The sequence below is a fragment of the Monodon monoceros genome, unplaced genomic scaffold, assembly GCF_005190385.1.
Source record: "Monodon monoceros isolate NGI ecotype Baffin Bay Population unplaced genomic scaffold, NGI_Narwhal_1 Super_Scaffold_7, whole genome shotgun sequence".
Taxonomy (NCBI): domain Eukaryota; kingdom Metazoa; phylum Chordata; class Mammalia; order Artiodactyla; family Monodontidae; genus Monodon; species Monodon monoceros.
The window spans coordinates 93,434,473-93,453,439 of record NW_021703784.1 but is presented as its reverse complement, the minus strand read 5'-3'; the positions used below and the strand labels follow the sequence as shown (position 1 = coordinate 93,453,439).

The following is an 18,967-nucleotide window of genomic DNA, read 5'->3' as shown; positions in this document are numbered from 1 at the left end:
TTTCTTTTGGTTTTAAAACTTTGGACATTTTTGTGTGTGTGTGGTTTTTTTTGTTGTTGCTGTTAAAAATCAGCTTTTGATGACATGTCATAAATCTGTGTTTGTAGTCTAATTCCATTTTCCCCTTCTTCTGTTGTAGGGAGCAAGAGAGCTGAAGGAGAGCCAGTTTCCTCAAAATTGGTAAGTGCTTTCTTCAGGCAGCCATAGTGTGCCTGATGCTAGTTGGATAATAATTCAAATGTTCAGTGACATTTTTTTTTTTTTTTTTTTTTTTTTGCAAAAAAAGCTCTCTCCCAGAAATGAGAATGAGGCTTTGCTGTTTGTACTGAGTGAAAGTAAATTTTTGTCTAATTTCACGTAGCCAAATCTCAAATGCATTTGTGTTCCTAATAATACTGCTAGGCACGCATGTTCCTGCATTCAGTAACCTCTTAAAATGTAACGGTCCCCTTTGCGAAAAATGTCCTTAATGCAGTGGTTAGGGCTAAAAATTAAAAAATCAAGAAATTCAAACGTTAAGGTTCCCATTGTGTTTTGTATTACTTAATATGCGTTAAATTTGATGGCCTTAGTATATGTGCAAAATGGCTAGGTTAATGTAACTATGGGAACCTTGACTTTGAAATTTGGGACTCTTAAGCATGTATATTATTAAATTTAATGTTGAGTTGGCTTCATGTCTGATATTGCATTTTCAGTGTGTGTTGTTTTGTATAATTCTTGAAGAGGAAAAAAAAGAGAGAAATGTAGCAGTGTGGGGCATAGAGGCAAACACATTTTTTTCCTAGTATCAACTTTAATGTCTACTTTAACAGCTTATAAATCATCACACTTAAATCATTTCTTTGAATGTCTAATTCAGATTACACAGGGCAGTCCAGTGTCTAAAGACCAAACAAATATTAATCTTATTTGGAGAGCATGTATTATGATTAAAAAATTAAATTCAAACAAGATAACTGGAATAGGGTAGTCCCCTAATGCAAGACTACTCTTTTTTTTTTTGTTTTAATTCTCTCTCATAGTAATTAATTTAGTGGGTGGAGTAGATATTTGGTTAAAGCTTCTTTTCATAATTATGGTCCTTGAGGTATCTCTTAGCCTTTTGGGGATTGGGCTTTGAACGTGAAAGGGAGGCATTTGAACCAGTTAATCTTACATTTTACTACCATTTTATTCTACTTGCCTTTCTCTCATGGAACCACTTAAAATAAATAATCAAGACCCTACAGCCCTTTACTCTGAGATGCGATGGAATCGTAGATTCTTAAAGAAGAAGGGACGTTAAGGGCCTTCTCTTTCAGCCTTTTACCGGGTGTGGCAATTTCTCCTCTTATGTCCCTGGCATATTGTTATTTGGTTACATACTGAACACTACATTAAAAAAAACTGTAGCTCATATTTTCTGTAATGTATTCCGAGGAACTCTAGTTCCACAGAAATTAATCAATATTATTGGGGTGGGGCGGGGGTGGGGAAAATGTTCTGTGGTCAAATAATTTGGAAAATGCTGCTTTAAACAAAGTTAAACAGGTTTCTTTACTGCAGGACTTCTCAGAACCTTTAATATGCTAATGTGCATTGTGAATCTCCAAGAGGGGGATATGATATGCAGCATTCTTGAATACTTCTATTGACAGGGAGCCCACTACCTCATAAGGTAACCCATTCCTTTTTTGTACAGCTCTAATCCTTAGCTCTTCCTTACACTGATCTGAAATCTCTCTCCCATAACTTCCACTTCTCTTAAGTACTTATTGGTTATACTAAGACCACCACACCCTCTTATGTTATCCTTTATGTAGTCATTATATATATGATTCTGGCCAGGCTTGTCTGGACTATTTTTTATCATTAAATAGCATTCTGGTAAATGTGGCAACCATTTCTAAAATCTCGACCTCATTGTCACTATGCTTCTATACTACCCTTCAGGCTCCTTCATTTTGAATTTCTGTGAGTTTTTAAACATACTTCATCTTTCTTGTTGTTGGGTATGGTTGGGAAGATTTTAGCACACATGCTTGATTTCTGTAAAGAAAGGCAAGAACTAGAAGAGCGTATGTGTGCCTACCAGGCCTGGGTCCAGGAAGCTGATGTAGAACCTGTATGTTAGAGTGAACACTGGTGGTAGGGAGAGGGGCAGGACACTGCAGCAGACCTGTGTAGGAGAGGGTGCTGTGGGGAAACCCTGACCCGACTGAAAATACCACACCCTTGTGTTGGAATGGTATGACTTGTGTAGGTGTTCCTTTTCTTTAGTGAGGACCTGGCCCCCTTGCCCCCAAAAAAGCCAGAGAAAAGAAAGATACGTATTTTATACCCAAAGACATCCATACATTCAGATACCATAAACCTAATTGTGTGTGTGTGTGTGTGTGTGTGTGTGTGTGTGTGTGTGTGCATATAAATTTATTTTAGTGGTTAGGAAACATCAGTCTTACCAGCTGAGGTGACTTTTGTCAACACCTGTAGTAACGGGATTTGAGCATAGTAACCTTGCCAGATTCAGAGGGTGACCTCTAAAATCAAGCTCTTCGTGCAGCAGTGTTTTCTGTTGATCTGTAGAGTGTCACCAAAGAAATATCACCGTGAAAATAAGAAAAACGTTACATTGTTTTTTAATGTCATTTTATTGATTCAAGTTAGTAAATGTTAGTTTTCAATAAGAGCTATTAAAATATTGTTTTTATTTTTGGCGTTTGTGATCATTTTTAGCACTAGTTAAAAGTTAAAGATACATTTTATCTCCTAGCACATTAGATACATAGTAAGCAATAAGTATTTAGTACAAACTGAAACCTGATGTTTTAGTATTAGGCATCTGTCAAGTAAGGATACATAGATCTGTCAAGGCTTTCTACTTTTTCATATTTTAAAAACTTAATTAAACCTACTCTAAACACAATTTTGAGAGTATAGATCAAAAGTGGGGTCTTACACCAAGTAGATATATGGTATAGAGAACACTGAGTTGTTCATTTTTAAGGAATTCAGTCTGGGGGTACAATGTATTACAGACTTATTGTTAGTTAAAGAAACTTGGTTGGGGACTTCCCTGGTGGTCCAGTGGTAAAGAATCCGCCTTCCAGTGCAGGGGACGAAGGTTGGATCCCTGGTTGGGAAACTAAAGATCCCATATGCCGCGGGGCAACTAAGCCCGTGCGCCACAACTACCGAGCTTGCGTGCCTCAATGAGAGAGCCTGCATGCCGAAAACTACAGCGCCCACGTGCTCTGGAGCCTGCGCACCACAACTAGAGAGAAGCCCACGTGTCGCAGTGAAAGATCCCACGTGACTCAACGAAAATCTGCATTCTGCAACTAAGACCAGACGCAGAGAAAGAGAGAGAGAGAGAGGGAGGGAGGGAGGGAAGGAGGGAGGAAGGAAGGAAGAATTAAAAAAAAAGAAACTTGGTTGGTGAGTTGTTTTGATTGGAAAAAGCTTTATTATCAATTCAGGAACAGAGCAGTGATTTTGGATAATAAACTCAGAATTAGAGCATTACTACATTATTAGAATCATAATGAAAGACCTAGAGGTCACATATCTCCAAGCAGAACTGTAACCAGATAAAATAGTTAGAAGCCCCTTTCTTAGAGAATTTGAAAATAAGAAAGCCTACAGCCTTTCCAGCAACATGCTGTGTTGAGAAGTTGATATAAAAGTTTGTGTATGAATAAGAGTTAAGTATGTTAAGAATAGCATAGAATTTTACAGTTTACAAAGGGCTTTTCATATAACGTCACCTAATTTAAACCTCATAGCAATTTTATGAAATAGGTGATACCGTTTCCATTTTCCTGATTTATAAGCAAACAAACCTAAAGTTGAGAGTGGTTGCACAGTGAGTGGAATCAGGGTTTTTTTTGTTTTTTTTTGAGACAGTGAATGTTCTTTCTAGACATTACATCTGCCTTATTTTAGTGGGATTTGATTATTTTGTTAGGTTTGTGGAGTTTTTATTTATGTTTTGGGGGTTTTGTTATTTGAAGCTGGGAGGTTATTAGGTGTCCCAGTCGTTTGCCATGTGCAGTTTTCAGTGTAACGAACGTTGGTATTTTGTGTTCGGCGCTTGTCTTCTCTGGTGATAGTATTTAGAGCTGATGGGTGGTGAAGGGCATTGGACCTCAATAAACTGTTTTAGGAGAGTCTGTTCACATTTATGTTGCAGCGGCTGCTATTTATAACTTACTAGAATTGGTCGAAATATGTTAAATCATCTTTTTATAAATTTAGCAAATAATACCTTCTTTATAATGCTATAAACTGCCTCCAAATGGTCATCACGTGGTGGCTGCATGAGTTGTCTAAGCCCCCCCAAATATTTTTTAAAAGGATTCAACATGTGCTTGCCTTGTTTTTGTAGGCTATGAATATATATGTATACAACTTGTTCCTTTAGGCAGAAACCAGTCTCTTAAAACTGCTATTCAGAAAGAGACTTTTATGAAGAAGAAAGATATCAAATGAATCTTCTAATCCTTCATAAGTTTTTTTATACTAAGTCACTACCTTTTTTAACCCTTCAGTTTTATCTTGAAATAAAATGAGTAATTGGCATTTAGTGTCCTTGCCAAATAAAATTTTGTGCCTTTGTGTGTCTCTAATAAGCAGACGACAATCTGATGAAGGAAGTAAAAGCTGTCACCTCCTCAATAACTTGAGTTGCAGGCTTCTTATCCTGTGAGGCACTCTTTGACATTTAGAGCCTCCCGGTTAAACCGTGGTTTTACTTATTCTTTACCTGAACATTTTGTTTCATCAGTATAAAATTTTCTGATGTTTTATCTAGCAATTCTAAGTTAATTTTTTGTTATTTAAAAATAAGTACATATTTTCCATGGAAAATGTTGATACTCTGAAAAGAAGAAAGTAAATAACCCTGAGTGCTACTGCTCAGAGATAACTAATAGCAAATTATGAAAGCGCCACCTGACCTAAACTCTAGACAGCTCAGAGTATTACTGTTCTTACAAATCTTTGTCAGTTTGATTGACAAAAATGTGTCTTCTTAAATTTACATTTCTATGACTCTCTTGAAGATAGATGTTTTTCATGTTGGTCATTCTTATTTCTTCTTCTGTGAGTTGCTTTTTCATAATTAAAAAAAATTAATTTGTAGTTAATTTGTAAGCACTGTGTAACTGTACAAATTATGTTAACCCTTTTTTGTGTATATTGTTAAGTTCTCCATGTTTTTAACCTGCTGTTTGTTTCCAGAGTTTATGAGTTGAGTTCAGCTTTGATATTATATGTTGCTACCAGTAAAATAAAATATGGCCTTTCTGTTGTTGAAAATACCCTTCAAGGTGATTCTTAATTTGACAAAAATTTATCAGGAATCATTTTTGGACACATTTTCTGATAGCCTTAAAACTAATTTAAGTACTGTTTTCAGGAAGAACTCTAATGCATACATAAGTCAGGAATTTGAGTAGGGAGATTACTTTAATATTTAAAATTACAGTGACTGTATAGTTTTAACATTTGCTTTAGTGTATAGAATAGACTTACATGACAACAGAAGCCTTGGTCTAAATCAGTAACTTAATGATTCTGATATTTATGTAGTTCCAAAGATTTTTTAAGGTAATAAATATCTGGAAAAGCCTGGGTTTGTTCATCAAAATCACACTTTCCAAATTATCTCCCCTAAACATACTACGTCCATGAAAATTTTTGATTGACAATATCATTGTACCATAATAATGTGGAGGCTTTTCTAGCCTCCACAAATATAAGTTTGAAGGAATTTTACACTTTTGAAATTTATTATTTTTTTAAAAAAAGGTTAGAGTATTTTGATATTACATAACATAGTATACAAGCCCTGGGGGAAAGATTGCCAATGATGTTTTAAGCCTAGTGAGATTAGACAAATATAATGAAGATTCATATTCACACGATTACAGCCTGAAGTTAATGATTTCACTATAACTCTGTTAAATCAGGTTTTAAAGAATTTTTAAGAAAACTTAGGACTTTATCCATAGATAAATAATTTTTAGAAAGTATAAAGATTATGAATCTCATTGAATTGGCATAAGGAGTAACAGTTCTTCTAACTTCCTGATTGTTCCCTTCCTCAGTTTGTAAGAATGCTGAAAAGCTGCTCTAACTACAAGTTTTATAGGTACAAGGAAGAAAGGAGAAAGAAGTAAAGTTTAAATTTATTCAAGTAAACTTTTGCTTCAAGGACAGTACCTAAAATCATGTCTAAGGCCACGTTCAAGAAAAAAAAAATGCAAAGAGAAATTAGCCATTGAGTTAATTTAAATTGCAGTAGTGATGAGCAGAGCAGAATAGGAAGGTTCACATTCGCAAATCTAGACTTTTGACATTGTCTCCACCTGCATTTATACGTGCAGCCAAAGAGATGCACCAGCAGGCTTGAAAAGAAGATGGTGTTCATTGTATAGCTGGAAAAGTCTGTTCTATTGCTAGACCCACATCATTTGTTGTGCACGATAGGTTTATTTTTTAACATCCCTGTCATAACTTTGTGGAAAGCAGAGTTCATTGCAATGTGTTTGTGTTAAGTATTAATTTGTTAAATGTAAACCTTTAAATTATACCAGAATTGCCCCTGTTTTGAGTTGCTTTATTTTTTAAATAGAGTGAGAGGCCATCCAAATTGTGAGAGTACTCGGGCCTTCTTTAACCTCTGAGAGATCCTGAACTCTCCAGTTCACTCTGTGTGATGGTTAAAAATGTATGATCATGTTGTTATGTGTCTCTTTCTAAGAACAGCATGTCCTGGATGGTTGTCCTCTCCCCCTCTAGACTCCCAACGCATCCAGGACAGAAGAGGTCTTGTTCAGCTCTGTATCCTCAGAAAGTAGTATCTAGCGTGGTGCTGAGCGCCTAGTAAGTGCTTAGCTGTTTTCATGACCAGATTAAACACATTTTTTTTTCATTTCTTACTTATTTGAAGTGTTTTCTAGAGGAATGCTCAGAGAATAAAACCCAGAAATTTTTGGTGCCAATTCAGAAAAAAACTACTCATTTTGGAAAGAAATCTGTTTGGGGAAATTTTTTGCCCTGTGTTTAGTCGACGAAATATTTCGACTAATGTAATTTATTTTATCTAACGTATATTTCCTTTATACCCAACATAATGATCCAAAACATTTTATGATCTCTACAGCTGCAGTAAGAAGAGGAGTTTGTTATTTTAAACAGAGGCTGAAGAAACTATAGAATTAGCAGACATAAGAAAAAGTGGAGAAGGTAGAGGATGGAGTTGCAGACTCTACAGGAGGCTCTTAAAGTGGAAATTCAGGTTCACCAGGTATGTTTCATTCATGGCTTCTCCCACATCATGTTATTAGTAATGGCTAAATTAGTAAACAGGCTATCTCTGATTTTTAGTAGAGGTTTTAATCGTTTTTCAGTCACTTGTCCAAGAGTCATGTTATTTGCCTTTTATTACTACTCAACAAACTCATTGGTAATATTTTTGAGAACTTTAATAAAATATTCCTGATTTCTCTTCCAGACAAAAGAACTAAAAATATTCTTTTCCATATAACGAAGGTGTTAAAAAAAAACCTCTCTTTTTTATCTGTTTTTTGGTTCATCTGAGGGACTTTGTTCGTGTGACTTAACTTGCATATTTTATTTGTTTATTTTTCAAAATTTACTTTATTGAAGTATGGTTGATTTACAATGTTGTGTTAATTTCTGCTGTACATCAAAGTGATTGAGTTATGCATATATATATATACACATTCTTTTTCGTATTCTCTTTCATTATGGTTTATCATAGGATATTGAATATAGTTCCCTGTGTTAACTTGCATATTTTAAATAACAAGAGATATTTAAATTGACTACCATGTATACTGAAGTTTTTAGTCATATGTGATTTGGGGACATACTCCTCCTCTCAAGAAATTTTGAGATGGCAAAGTTAATATTCTGCTTTTAGTTCATCCTCACAAGACGTGAACAAGTCAAAATAAGACTTTTCTTGGAAGACTCATGATCTAAATTGAACTAAATTACTAAAAATTAGAGTTCTTAAAAAAATAATACTTAAATAAATAAAAAAATACTTTTGTTTCATATTTTTAATTCAAGCATACCAATTTTATAAAAATTATAATTATGAAAAAATTTAATGTTTATTGTTTAAAAATCTAATTTAAATTTTAAAATTACATTTATTGACTCAAAAGGGATATAATATTCTTCCTAAAGTTATCACTCTCAATATTCACATTATTTTCCTGTATATTTAACTATTTTTTTAGCATAAAATTAATAGCTTTTGTATTCATCCTTAATTATTATATAGCATTTTGTTTGTATGGTAATAAACATTTATTTATGTTTATCAGTGTTGGTTGATAGTCTTTTAACATATAAAGTATGTAAGATATTTCACTCCAGTTATATTTAGAATCCTTTCCTATTAAAAAAAGTTTAAGTATTAATAGTAGGGACTTCCTGGGTGGTCCAGTGGCTAAGACTCCACGTTTCCACTGCAGGGGGCACGGGTTTGATCCCTGGTCAGGGAACTAAGATCCCGCATGCTGCGCGGTGTGGCCAAAAAAAAAAAAAGTTTTAACAGTAAATCCAAGTGACATGCCTTGCTTGTAAATCTGATGCTGTTATTCTGATTGGATACATGATAACCTACATGATCACTGATCATGACAAGTTCAGGGATGCCAGAAATGACATCAAAGTAAGCACTGGCTATTAGGCTGAGGCCAAAGTCAGATTGTACATTTGACTAAATATTGGGGCAGAAGCCACCCCTTCATCATTTCCACTTAGGGAAACTAGGGCTGAAAATGAGCTTACTGTATAGAAGGTATGTCCTGAAACTACCTGGTGTTGCTGTGGTAGAAGTATACTTTTGTTCTTTATGGACCGAGATGATTTAAAAAGTAGTGACGTACACGTGGTTGTTATTGAATGAATGTTTACATAATAATGGCCTGTGATGGGCATCTCGTCTTTTTTGGGAAATTGCCTTTTTGATTATTCTTATGCAGATTTTTTAAACTTTTGGAGTATTTTTACTCTACATGGAACAGAGAATAGTATAAAGCAGAGGTTAGCAGACTTTTTGCAAAGGGCCAGAGGGTAAAGTATTTTATACTATGGGCATCATTTATGGTCTCTGTCACAACAACTCTGCTCTGCTGCTGTACACACAGGGCAGCCATAGACAATGTATAAATGGATGGGTGTGACTGTGTCCCAGTAAAACTTTATTTACAAAGGCAGGGTGCCTGTGGGCTGTAGTTTGCCAGCCCTTGGCTTAAACTATATTCTCATGAAAAATTGCTGCGTTCTTACAATAGAAAGTAACTTCACTTTGATAACACACAACGTCACTTAAAGTCACTAGGGATTTGGATGGTCTAGTTAAGTTGCCCAGCTTGTTCTGTCCTGCCTCTAATGGTCTGAAATGCAGCTTGCTTGATTACAGGTAGAAAAGTTGGCTTATTTATTTCCTCCAGAGGCAGAGACTTACTTTGGTTATCAGTTTTTAAATTTCAGTGTCGTGGAGGAAAACCTTTTTCAGCTTTAAAAAGGCAACTTTAGTATAGTACTCCACTCCCTGGTGGCAAAAGCAGAAAGGAAAATGAAGGACTTTTTTCATTGAAGAATGTGGCTAGCCTTTTAGGCTGCATTAGTAAAAATGTATATGTATAAAACCTTATGTTTCTATTTCCTTGAGTTCTTGGAATGTGTGTTATTACTATTTTGTAGATTAAGACCAGGATATAGAAGAGTTACCACTGTCATATATGAAGTAGATTATAGTAACATATACCTTGTGTATTTGGAGGTCACATGGCTGGCAATCTCAGCTATCCAAAATGTATACCTTAGCACCTGAAGTAAGGTTTTTGACAAGCTAGAATAAATGTTAGAAGTCACACAAGATTATACATTTTACTCAAGGGGGATTTCTTAGGCTATTCACTCATCTTAGAATTACTTCACTGAGTGTATCACAAAGCAGCTCAGAAGTAGCAAATTGGAATTGGGGTTCAGGGGCTCTTAGAGGGAGGCATAGTAATAGTAGCAAGATTTGCTAGCTGACTGCTTGGCATTAAGGAGTAGACTGAAAAACTCAAATGCAGGCACAAGAACTCTTTAGGACACAGCAGTTTGGGGCCTTTATCGTAAGGACCTTTTTGTATTGTTTGCAGAATAGTATATTGAGGTAATCATGCCTCTAAGTGTCATTAAATGCTGCTTTTTTTCTATTTAATAAGGCAGATAAGTATATAATATATTTTAGAAAGGTTTTATTTTACGACTAAAAACTATTATTTATTTATTTATGACTGTGCTGGGTCTTCGTTGTGGCGTGTGGGTTCTTCATCGCGGCACGCGGGCTTCTCTAGTTGTGGCGTGTGGGCTCCAGAGTGCGCGGGTTCAATAGTGCAGTGTGCAGGCTTAGTTGCCCTGCAGCTTGTGGGATCTTAGTTCCCCGACCAGGGATTGAACCCATGTCCCCTGCATTGGAAGGCGGATTCTTAACCACTGGACTACCAGGGAAGTCCCTATGACTAAAAACTTTAAAAGTGTCTTGTCACCCAAAGAGAGGGACAGATTTTTCAGCTATGTGAAAAATTCACTTGGAGAACAGCTTATTCCTAGATACTTTTAGGACTCAGCCTTCTGACATTCCTTTATGCTTCAAATTCTTCCGTCCCTGGTTATTGTTACCTTTGGGCAGTGATGCTTTTGGAAGTTGGGTTAGGTCAGTTGACATCCATTTTTCTTTGTTTTTCATTTTTTGGACTTATGTGTTCCCTAGTAAAGGTCTTTCTCATTCAGTATTCTGGTAATACTCTCCTTCCCACAGGAACCCAGGTAGGTAAAATTTTGCATTACTTTTCCTTCGCTTCCTTACTCTCAAATACTGAGCATCACTGCTCCACTGAGTGCGTCCCCCCTCCCCCCACAGAGAGGACAGTGGCAGAGTCACATCTGACACTAGGCTCCTTCTGTGAACCAAACCCACAGACTCGCCAAATCTGTTTGCTGTATACAAACAGGCCTGTTTTTGTTTGGGAGCACCTTCTTTCCAGGACTTACTTGGGACTCTAGACAATGACAACCTTTTAAAGGGATGTTTGGCTTTTGGAGCATTCAGCTTATTTAAATTGTCTTTTAAAAGCTCCCCTCCCCCAGCCCATCTCCAGATTTGTTTAAAGGCGGGAGGCTCTTAGTTTCAAATATAAAGCGATAGTTTGAATTTTTTTTTTTATTATTAAGAGGAGTGTTTCATTAACTTTTTATATGGATCACAGAAGCTTTTGGTCTGTTCTGATTGTGGTATTGCTTATTTTTTTGTGTGGGCTTAAAACTCTAGATTTTGGGGGCTGAGCCTGATTAGCCATAGTGAGTTTATATGTAAGACTGATGGCTCTTTTTCTCTTTTTATTATCAGAAACTGGTTGCTCAAATGAAGCAGGATCCACAGGTAAAATACTACTTTTATTCATTTAATTTTTAAATAAAAATAATTTAAAATAAAGTGACCATAAAATATTAAAATACAGGCAATACTTAGGTTTTAGAAATTATCTCATCTGTAACAGCAATTTTTTTTAGTACATTGGTCTTCATGTTATAAGAATTAAGAAAGCTCCAGTCATTCTATTATAATATAGCTATTATTTCATCTTTGTTAGTGTTATTTTGCTTGTATTTTATGTTAATTGCTTTGAATATTTTGGGAAAAAGAATTGCGAGTTAATACTCTTCATATAGCTTAAATTTCATTTCCACAAGCCCACTTACTCAAAATCAGAATTCGCAAGGCTTTCTGTAATCTCAGAATTATTGAATATGGCCCAGAACCATTTTTATTTTCTCATAGTTTATAGCATAGAACATTTAAGTACTTAATCTCACCATGTTCAGAATAGAATTTTAGAATACTTTTTTAAAAGCATTTTTAAAAATTTCATTTTTGAAAGAGCCCTTAGAGAGGGTTTTAAAGAACCTTATATAGTAATTCATCAGGTGTTATCTTTTCTTTAAAGTCTCATAGGGGTTTTTGGCTCAGGCATTTTATTTTCTATCCCTGAAGAGAAATCTTCCTAAAAATTTATCTTGTCTTTAATTAGTATATTTATTGTTCAGGCAGTGTCTCTTTTGCAGCAATTAGACAGTGGGTCATAAGTATGGAGAGTATTTATTTAGACATTCTCAGGATTTCTCCCTTGCATTTGTTTACTCATAATCTGTTCACAGAACACCTACCTAGACCCATTGATGGTGGGGGGTGTGTGTGTGTATATGTATATTTGTATATGTACACACACATTTTTTTTTTTAGCTTGTTAAACATACCATACATGCCTCATTGTAAAGTTAAGTAAAAAAGCTTCTTGGATTAAAGAATGGTACTGAGGCAGATTGATTTTTGGAAGTGGGAAATAATACTCATTTCTACAAAGTTAGCCCCCAGTGGCTTAACTATTGTGTTTTTAACACAAACCATTGATTCTGAGAGCTGGCAGTGATATCCACTTAACTCCTGTTTGACAGTCCAACTTCTTTGAGAAGCTTCTCCATTTAAATTTTTTTAAATATATATTATAATTTAAATTAGGTTTAGGGAACCAAGAGTCAGTAGACCTTAGATGAATAGATTCTTTTATATTTAATATGGTAACCTATGTTATCAGCAACTGAAATATTGTTAGAAAACTTCAGCATTTCTGATATAGCTGGCAGTCATGCAACAGAGCAGTCTTAATGTGAAGAATCTGAGGGGGCAGTAAGTTGCTGGACAGTCTTGTGGGTGATCTCATTAGAGAGGTCTTATATCACATGCTGTCACAAAAAAGACCACATGGAGTAAACGTGAAGGGGAGGATGTATGCCCGGACCCTGTCAGAAGACCAGGCAGGATGAATTGAAAGAATTGCATGTGAAAGGGCGAAGGAAAAGTAGTCTCTCATTGGGGTGGTATTCAATCTGCTAGCGATCCTGTTACATTAAGCTTTTGAAAACTTTAATTTTGGATTTTTCTCTCATGTGAGTAAAAGACAAGCACGCTCAGTGTATCTCATTTAAAATAGTATTCTTTTCTGATTCCTAACATTTTAGAGCTGAGAAGTTGCCCTGGTAGTCAGTATGTTAATTTGAATGATGTAGTGTTTAAGGCAGTTGCAGCACTGACAGCTTTTCAAATCTAGGCTAAAATAACAAATGTACTCTACTAAACAAGGGAGAGGGCAAGCAGAGAAAAACCTTTTTTTTTTTTTTTTTTTTTACTGATAGTGCCGTTAAGCATGCAGTGTGTTCATACTTACAACTGATTAGTGGAGCTTTAGGTTTTCTGTCAACTGTTACTTCTTATGAAGAATAACTATTTTAGTAGAAAGGAGTAGTATTACAGTACAAAACGCTGAAATATAAAACTTCTTGCAATTGCAAAGGAGCTTACCCCTGTTCTAGTGTTAGCAACCTACATTTAGGATCTATGCACTGGGTGGTGGTAATATGACTACAGTTTAATGCATGACAAATATGATTGGCTAAATGCTTAAGATTGCTTCATCATTTGTAATACAGTTTGCATAAAGTCGTCTTGCTACTCTTCTGTTAACAAATGAAATATCTTCCTCACAGATATTTTTTCTTTCCAATCAGAATGCTGATTTAAAGAAACAGCTTCATGAACTTCAAGCCAAAATCACAGCTTTGAGTGAGAAACAGGTAGGGGAAAAAGGAGGGGGGGCATATTTTTAACATTGTGTTCTAAAGATATGTCTGCTCGAGGCTTCTAGGAGAACTGCTATTTTTCCTCATGTGTGAAAATAAGTGTGGGCAGCCAGACTCAGTTTTAATTTTGTTTGAGATCTGTTTATCTATTTTTATTTTTGGTTGAAATCAGTCTCTAGAGTACCCCATGGGTATATGTTACTGGCAAATATCTAAAAGCAGGGTGGCAGGCTGCTGTTAACTGTGTTAATTAAACTCTGTAGTTTACCCATAGAGGATAGGGGCAGAGAAAGTTAGTGGGAGTATGTGATAGAGAATCTTAGAGTTGCTGGATGTGCCTTGTTACCTGTTTTAAAGGCTTGAGATGACATTGAACTTAACGTGGAGTGGTTGTAAGTAGATTGCTGTAAGTGTAGATCTCCCATTCTGATTATTGTCATACCTTTATGTTAATCTTTGTCAGATATTGAGCTACTATTATGTGAAAAAACTTTGGTGGAGCCTTGTTAGATATATTCTATATAGGACAAAAAAAGAACATCTTGCTTTTTTTCCCAGGGACATCTGGAAAGTGTTCTTTGGAATTTCTTGTATAATGACCTCCACTTCGCCAATTCAGGCAGCTCCTGCCACCAGGTGGAGTGTGACAATTGATAGAGCTATAAGTAAACGTCTGTGGTAATCTGACAAAGCATTTGTTTTCTTGTTCCTTCCCTACCACTCTCCCTCTGGTTAAAAGGGGTGGTTTTGGAGTAGATTAATGTGTGAACCAAAATGATGAGGTGATTTGCAATTGATAGTTCATACTAGTGATATCTTATTGAAGATTTTTAGCTATATAGTTCTCAGTTATTGATTTTTGTGTTTTTTTTAAAACTTTTATTTAGTGAAATAATAGCAATGAGAGTAATTTATTCCTGGAGATTCCTGATTGTGTTTATATTATGTATTGTATTGTGTTTTCATTTAACTAAGGGGAGAAATAAATTTTGAGAACTATGTGGAATAGATACGAATCATAAATGTTTCAGAATAGAATCTTTTTCCAAGCTTAGTGAACAATTGCTTTCTTCTCCCCTCTCCTATTCTAATGCTTCTGCATTCCCCCATCTTGTCTTCTTCAGAAATAAGAGGTATTTTAGGTTATGGAATTGCCAAACTAAAATTGGGAGGAGGTAACATGGTGGAGAACAATTTGTAAGGAAAAATATAAACAGAGTTTGTTAGACGTATTTGGCTCTGAAAGTGATTCATTTCTCTAAAGTCAAAATGATGTGTGTTAGTGAAAATGTTCTAGCTTTAAAATTCTGTTAGCACTGAGCCTCCTTAAAATTTCAGGGTTAGTTTGACAAGATGCCAATGAATGAGTCACTTTTGCTGAAAAATTCACGTGTTCTAGCAGGGAAAGAAGGGGAGAACTGATTAGTGGAGTAGGGGATAGGGGATGCTGTCACAAAGTTAAGACAACCTAAGGCTACATTTGGGGAAAATGGGGCAATTGTAAAAAACATACATTTATTTGAAATTTTTATGAGAACTGATGTAAAGATTTGGTTTATTTCTGTAACTTGTTATTCTTTAATTTTTTTTCTGCTAGGTACCTCACTTAGTAGAACATTGCAACCATTTATGTTTAGTAAGACGTTTCATCAAGTGGCAAACTGTCATCTGAACTAAGTTTGGATTTTAGAACCTAGAATTTTAAAAAATGCGTGTAGCATCAGGAAAATCTTAGGTATACAAAGTAAAGAAAGCTAGTGTCAGAAACTAAAATGCAGTCTTGGCAGTTTTTAAAGTATTTGCTTAACTGTTGAAACAACCTTTTTGATAGAACAGAATATGTATCATTTTTAGGTAGGATAGTACTTGAAGGAAGCACAGCTATAAAATTCAAAAGCTGGTCCTTCCTCAGACCTATTTCCAACATGAAACACTGATAATTTTGTTTAAAATAGTTTTATTTTAGAACAAACTCCCAATGCTGTATGCCCAGCTTTTTGTTTTTCCTTCTCAAAAGATCTACTTAGCCTCTGGCAAAACTTACTGATTTTCCTTCTACTTTAATAACTGAAATCTGAATTACCTTACTCGCATGACTAATAATTTAATATTAAATTTTTGGTTGTGCGAAAAAATTTAAATATGGAAACGTTCAAAGAATGTCATATTCGAGAATTAACAGCTATTAACCCTTTGTCATATTTGTTTCCGTTCTTTTTCTATATGCATTTTTCTATAATCATTGTTCCAAATCCACTTGAAAACTTAATTATAGAAATAATAAAAGCATATGTTCTCTTATTTTGCTTTATTAAAAAATAAAACACTGCAGAGAGTCACCGATTCTAACAGTAGGCACTTATCAGTTCTTATTTGTTATTGCTACCTCAGTCTTTGATACTTATTCTGTTTCTTCCTCAAGACTAATTACAAAATGGTGCACTCCATTTCGGAAAATATAGTCTTTATTAAGCATCCTTCGTGGCTAAAACTCAGTGAATTTCAATGAATTCTTGTTAGATAGTTCCAGTGCTTCAACCTATAATTTGAGATTTCTGAACAGAAGCTCCCCATGGCAGTTTTTGAAGTCATCTTCTTGACCCACAGGACTTTAATTTGTGGTCGACAGGTTTTTTTTCCTAAACGTTAAAAGTACATTTATATATTTATTTATTTGGCTGCGTCAGGTCCTAGTTGCGGCATGCAGGATCTTTAGTTGCGGCTAGTGGGATCTAGTTCCCTGACCAGGGCTCGAACCTGGGCCCCCTGCATTGGGAGCGTGGAGTCTTAGCCACTGGACCACCAGGGAAGTCCTTGTGGTTGACAGTTTTAACCCAGACTTGATTAGCTAAGTAAATTATATGTTATATAGCCATTAAAAATCATGGTTTCAAAAATGTTTTAATGGCATAAGAATGCACTTATGGTAAAATAAATGAAAAAGCACATGCAACTTCATATGCATTACAGTTCCATTTTTGTGTGTTGTGTGTATATATGTATGTAGGCATATAAGTGTATAAAAACAGCGTCAGTATAAAATGCTGTTGCGAAGTGATGATTTACAGGTAGTTTATTTTTTCTTTATAGTCTTATGTATATTTGCTACAGTCTCCACAATAAATACGTTTCCTTTTCATAATCAGAAATAGACAAGAAACAATTATTTAAAAAAAATTTTTAACACCAAATTCTTGTCTTTTCCAGGGAGGGTTAGCATTTAAAAATCTAATGACATTCTCCTTATGGTTTATGAACCACTCTAATCAGAGAATCCAACTATTTTAAACACTAGTAGTACTGAAGTGTAGAAGCAACTGTTAATTTCTTTAATAGCATTTGTTCTCATTCTGCACTCCTCCCCTCTCATTTTTGACATGTGTATGTGGTCTTTTGCTTGTCATAATGGATATTCTAATATTGGAGCCAATGCACTTACTTGCTTTAGTGCTCTGCTTTCATTCTAATTCATTCATTGTAGAAGCAATCTTAACATCCCAGTTTGTTGCTTATTCCTACTGAGATTCAGGCTTAGGCCATAGTAGTTTCATCTTTGATTTCCCCCGCCTTGAGGGGTTTGCCACCCCACCTCCCTTCACCTGGTGCTCTCCTGGCCAGGCATCAGGTAGGTTGCAACTTAAAAGTTACTTCCTCAGAGGACCTATCCCTGAAACCCCTTCCTCCTGTCAAAACCAACAGTTTCTATTATAATCTCTCATTGAACCTTTCATCTTTCCTTCATAGCTGTGCCATTTAGGATTAGGTTCAGCTGTGGATGACTGAAAACCCAAAATGAAAATGACTTAAACAAGGTAGAATTTTATCTGTCTCATGTGAAAGCTCTGTAGGTGTAATAAGGCTGGTGACAGTGGTTCCACAGTGCCAGGGAACCCAGGCTCCTCCTATTCTATTGCTCTGCCATTCTCAGCATGAAGCTTCCACATCATCGTCCAAAATAGCTGCTCCATCTGGTAAGAAGGGGGAAAGCAAGCTCTTTATTTTTAAGGATGTTTACTGGAAGTTGCATGCCTCGCTTCCAATTAGATCCCATTGGTCAGAACTTGGTCGCATGGCCCCAAGTAGGAGCAGGGAATGCTGGGAAGTATAGTCCATTCCAGGTGGCCATGGGCCAATAAAATTCAGTGAGCAAGTACTGAGTAAGAAGGGGGAAATAAATACTGGGGATAATTAGCAATTTCTACCACAATAGTTTATCACAATTTGTAATTACATATATATGATTATTATTTTTTAATATCTGTCTTCCTCACTAGACTGTTTCAAGAAGTCAGGGAACATACTTATTTACTTTATTCCAAGTATAGTATTTAGCATAAAATAATATTTAGCACAGAAAATCATTTGTACTTCTTAAAAGAATTATTTTATCTACCTGATCTTTTTCTCTACTTGTAGATATTTTTTAAACAGTGCATCTTGCTTTTTATACTTTTTAAACTTAAATATTATGAACATTATCATACATTTTTGTGTGTTCTTTAAGAACGTAATTCTTTTTTTTCCTTCAATTTTATTTAATTTAAGTAATTAATTTATTTTTGCTGCACTGGGTCTTAGTTGTGGCACGCAGGATCTTCATTGCGGCATGTGGGATCTTTTAGTTGCGGCATGCGGGCTCTTAGTTGCGGCATGCAAACTGTTAGTTGTGGCATGCATGTGGGATCTAGTTCCCCGACCAGGGATCGCACCCGCGCCCCCTGCATTGGGAGCGTGGAGTCTTAACCCCCTGGACCACCAGGGAAGTCCCAAGAACATAATTTTTAATAGTTTTAAATATTTAATAGTCTGGCTAGATCATAACTTATTTAACTATTCACACTATTGTTTGATGATAGAATGTTTTCAGTTTTCTGTTGTTTATAAATGTTGCTATGATAAATTCACCCTAAATATGTGAATCTGTTCTCTCTAATTGCCCCAGGATACATTCTCAGGTGTGAGATTATTGGGTGTATTGGTCAGCTATTGCCATAACAGTTCTGCATAACAAACCAGTGTTTTATTGAGTTACAACACTAAGGGTTTATTTTCACACTGGGTCTAGATCCTCCTCATCTAGGCTGGGCTTGGCCAGGCAAATTTACTTCAGTTTGTGGGTTGGTTGGCCTGCCTCAGGCTGTAGGTTGGGTTAGATCTCCTCTAAATGTGTTTGTTCTGAGGCCTATCATGAAGGGGCAGCAACTACCTGGGGCATAGTCATATCATGGTTTATCACCAGAGTGTAAGAAAT

General features: G+C 35.6%; 1 protein-coding gene across 10 annotated transcripts in view; it reads left to right on the top strand.

The window, feature by feature from the left end:
* The window catches only part of PHF21A (PHD finger protein 21A), a 191,872-nt gene that overhangs the window by 30,593 nt on the left and 142,312 nt on the right, over positions 1-18,967 (top strand). For 8 of the 10 annotated variants that reach the window (XM_029207770.1, XM_029207771.1, XM_029207767.1 and 5 more), the window contains 4 exons: positions 140-180; positions 7,151-7,294; positions 11,429-11,461; positions 13,645-13,710. In XM_029207770.1, coding sequence (XP_029063603.1) covers positions 7,241-7,294; positions 11,429-11,461; positions 13,645-13,710 — 153 coding nt within the window. In that variant the 5' untranslated portion in view covers positions 140-180; positions 7,151-7,240. Of the gene's footprint in view, positions 1-139; positions 181-1,548; positions 1,661-7,150; positions 7,295-11,428; positions 11,462-13,644; positions 13,711-18,967 lie in introns of all 10 variants that reach the window. The other 2 variants (XM_029207768.1, XM_029207765.1) reach the window with 1 other exon arrangement.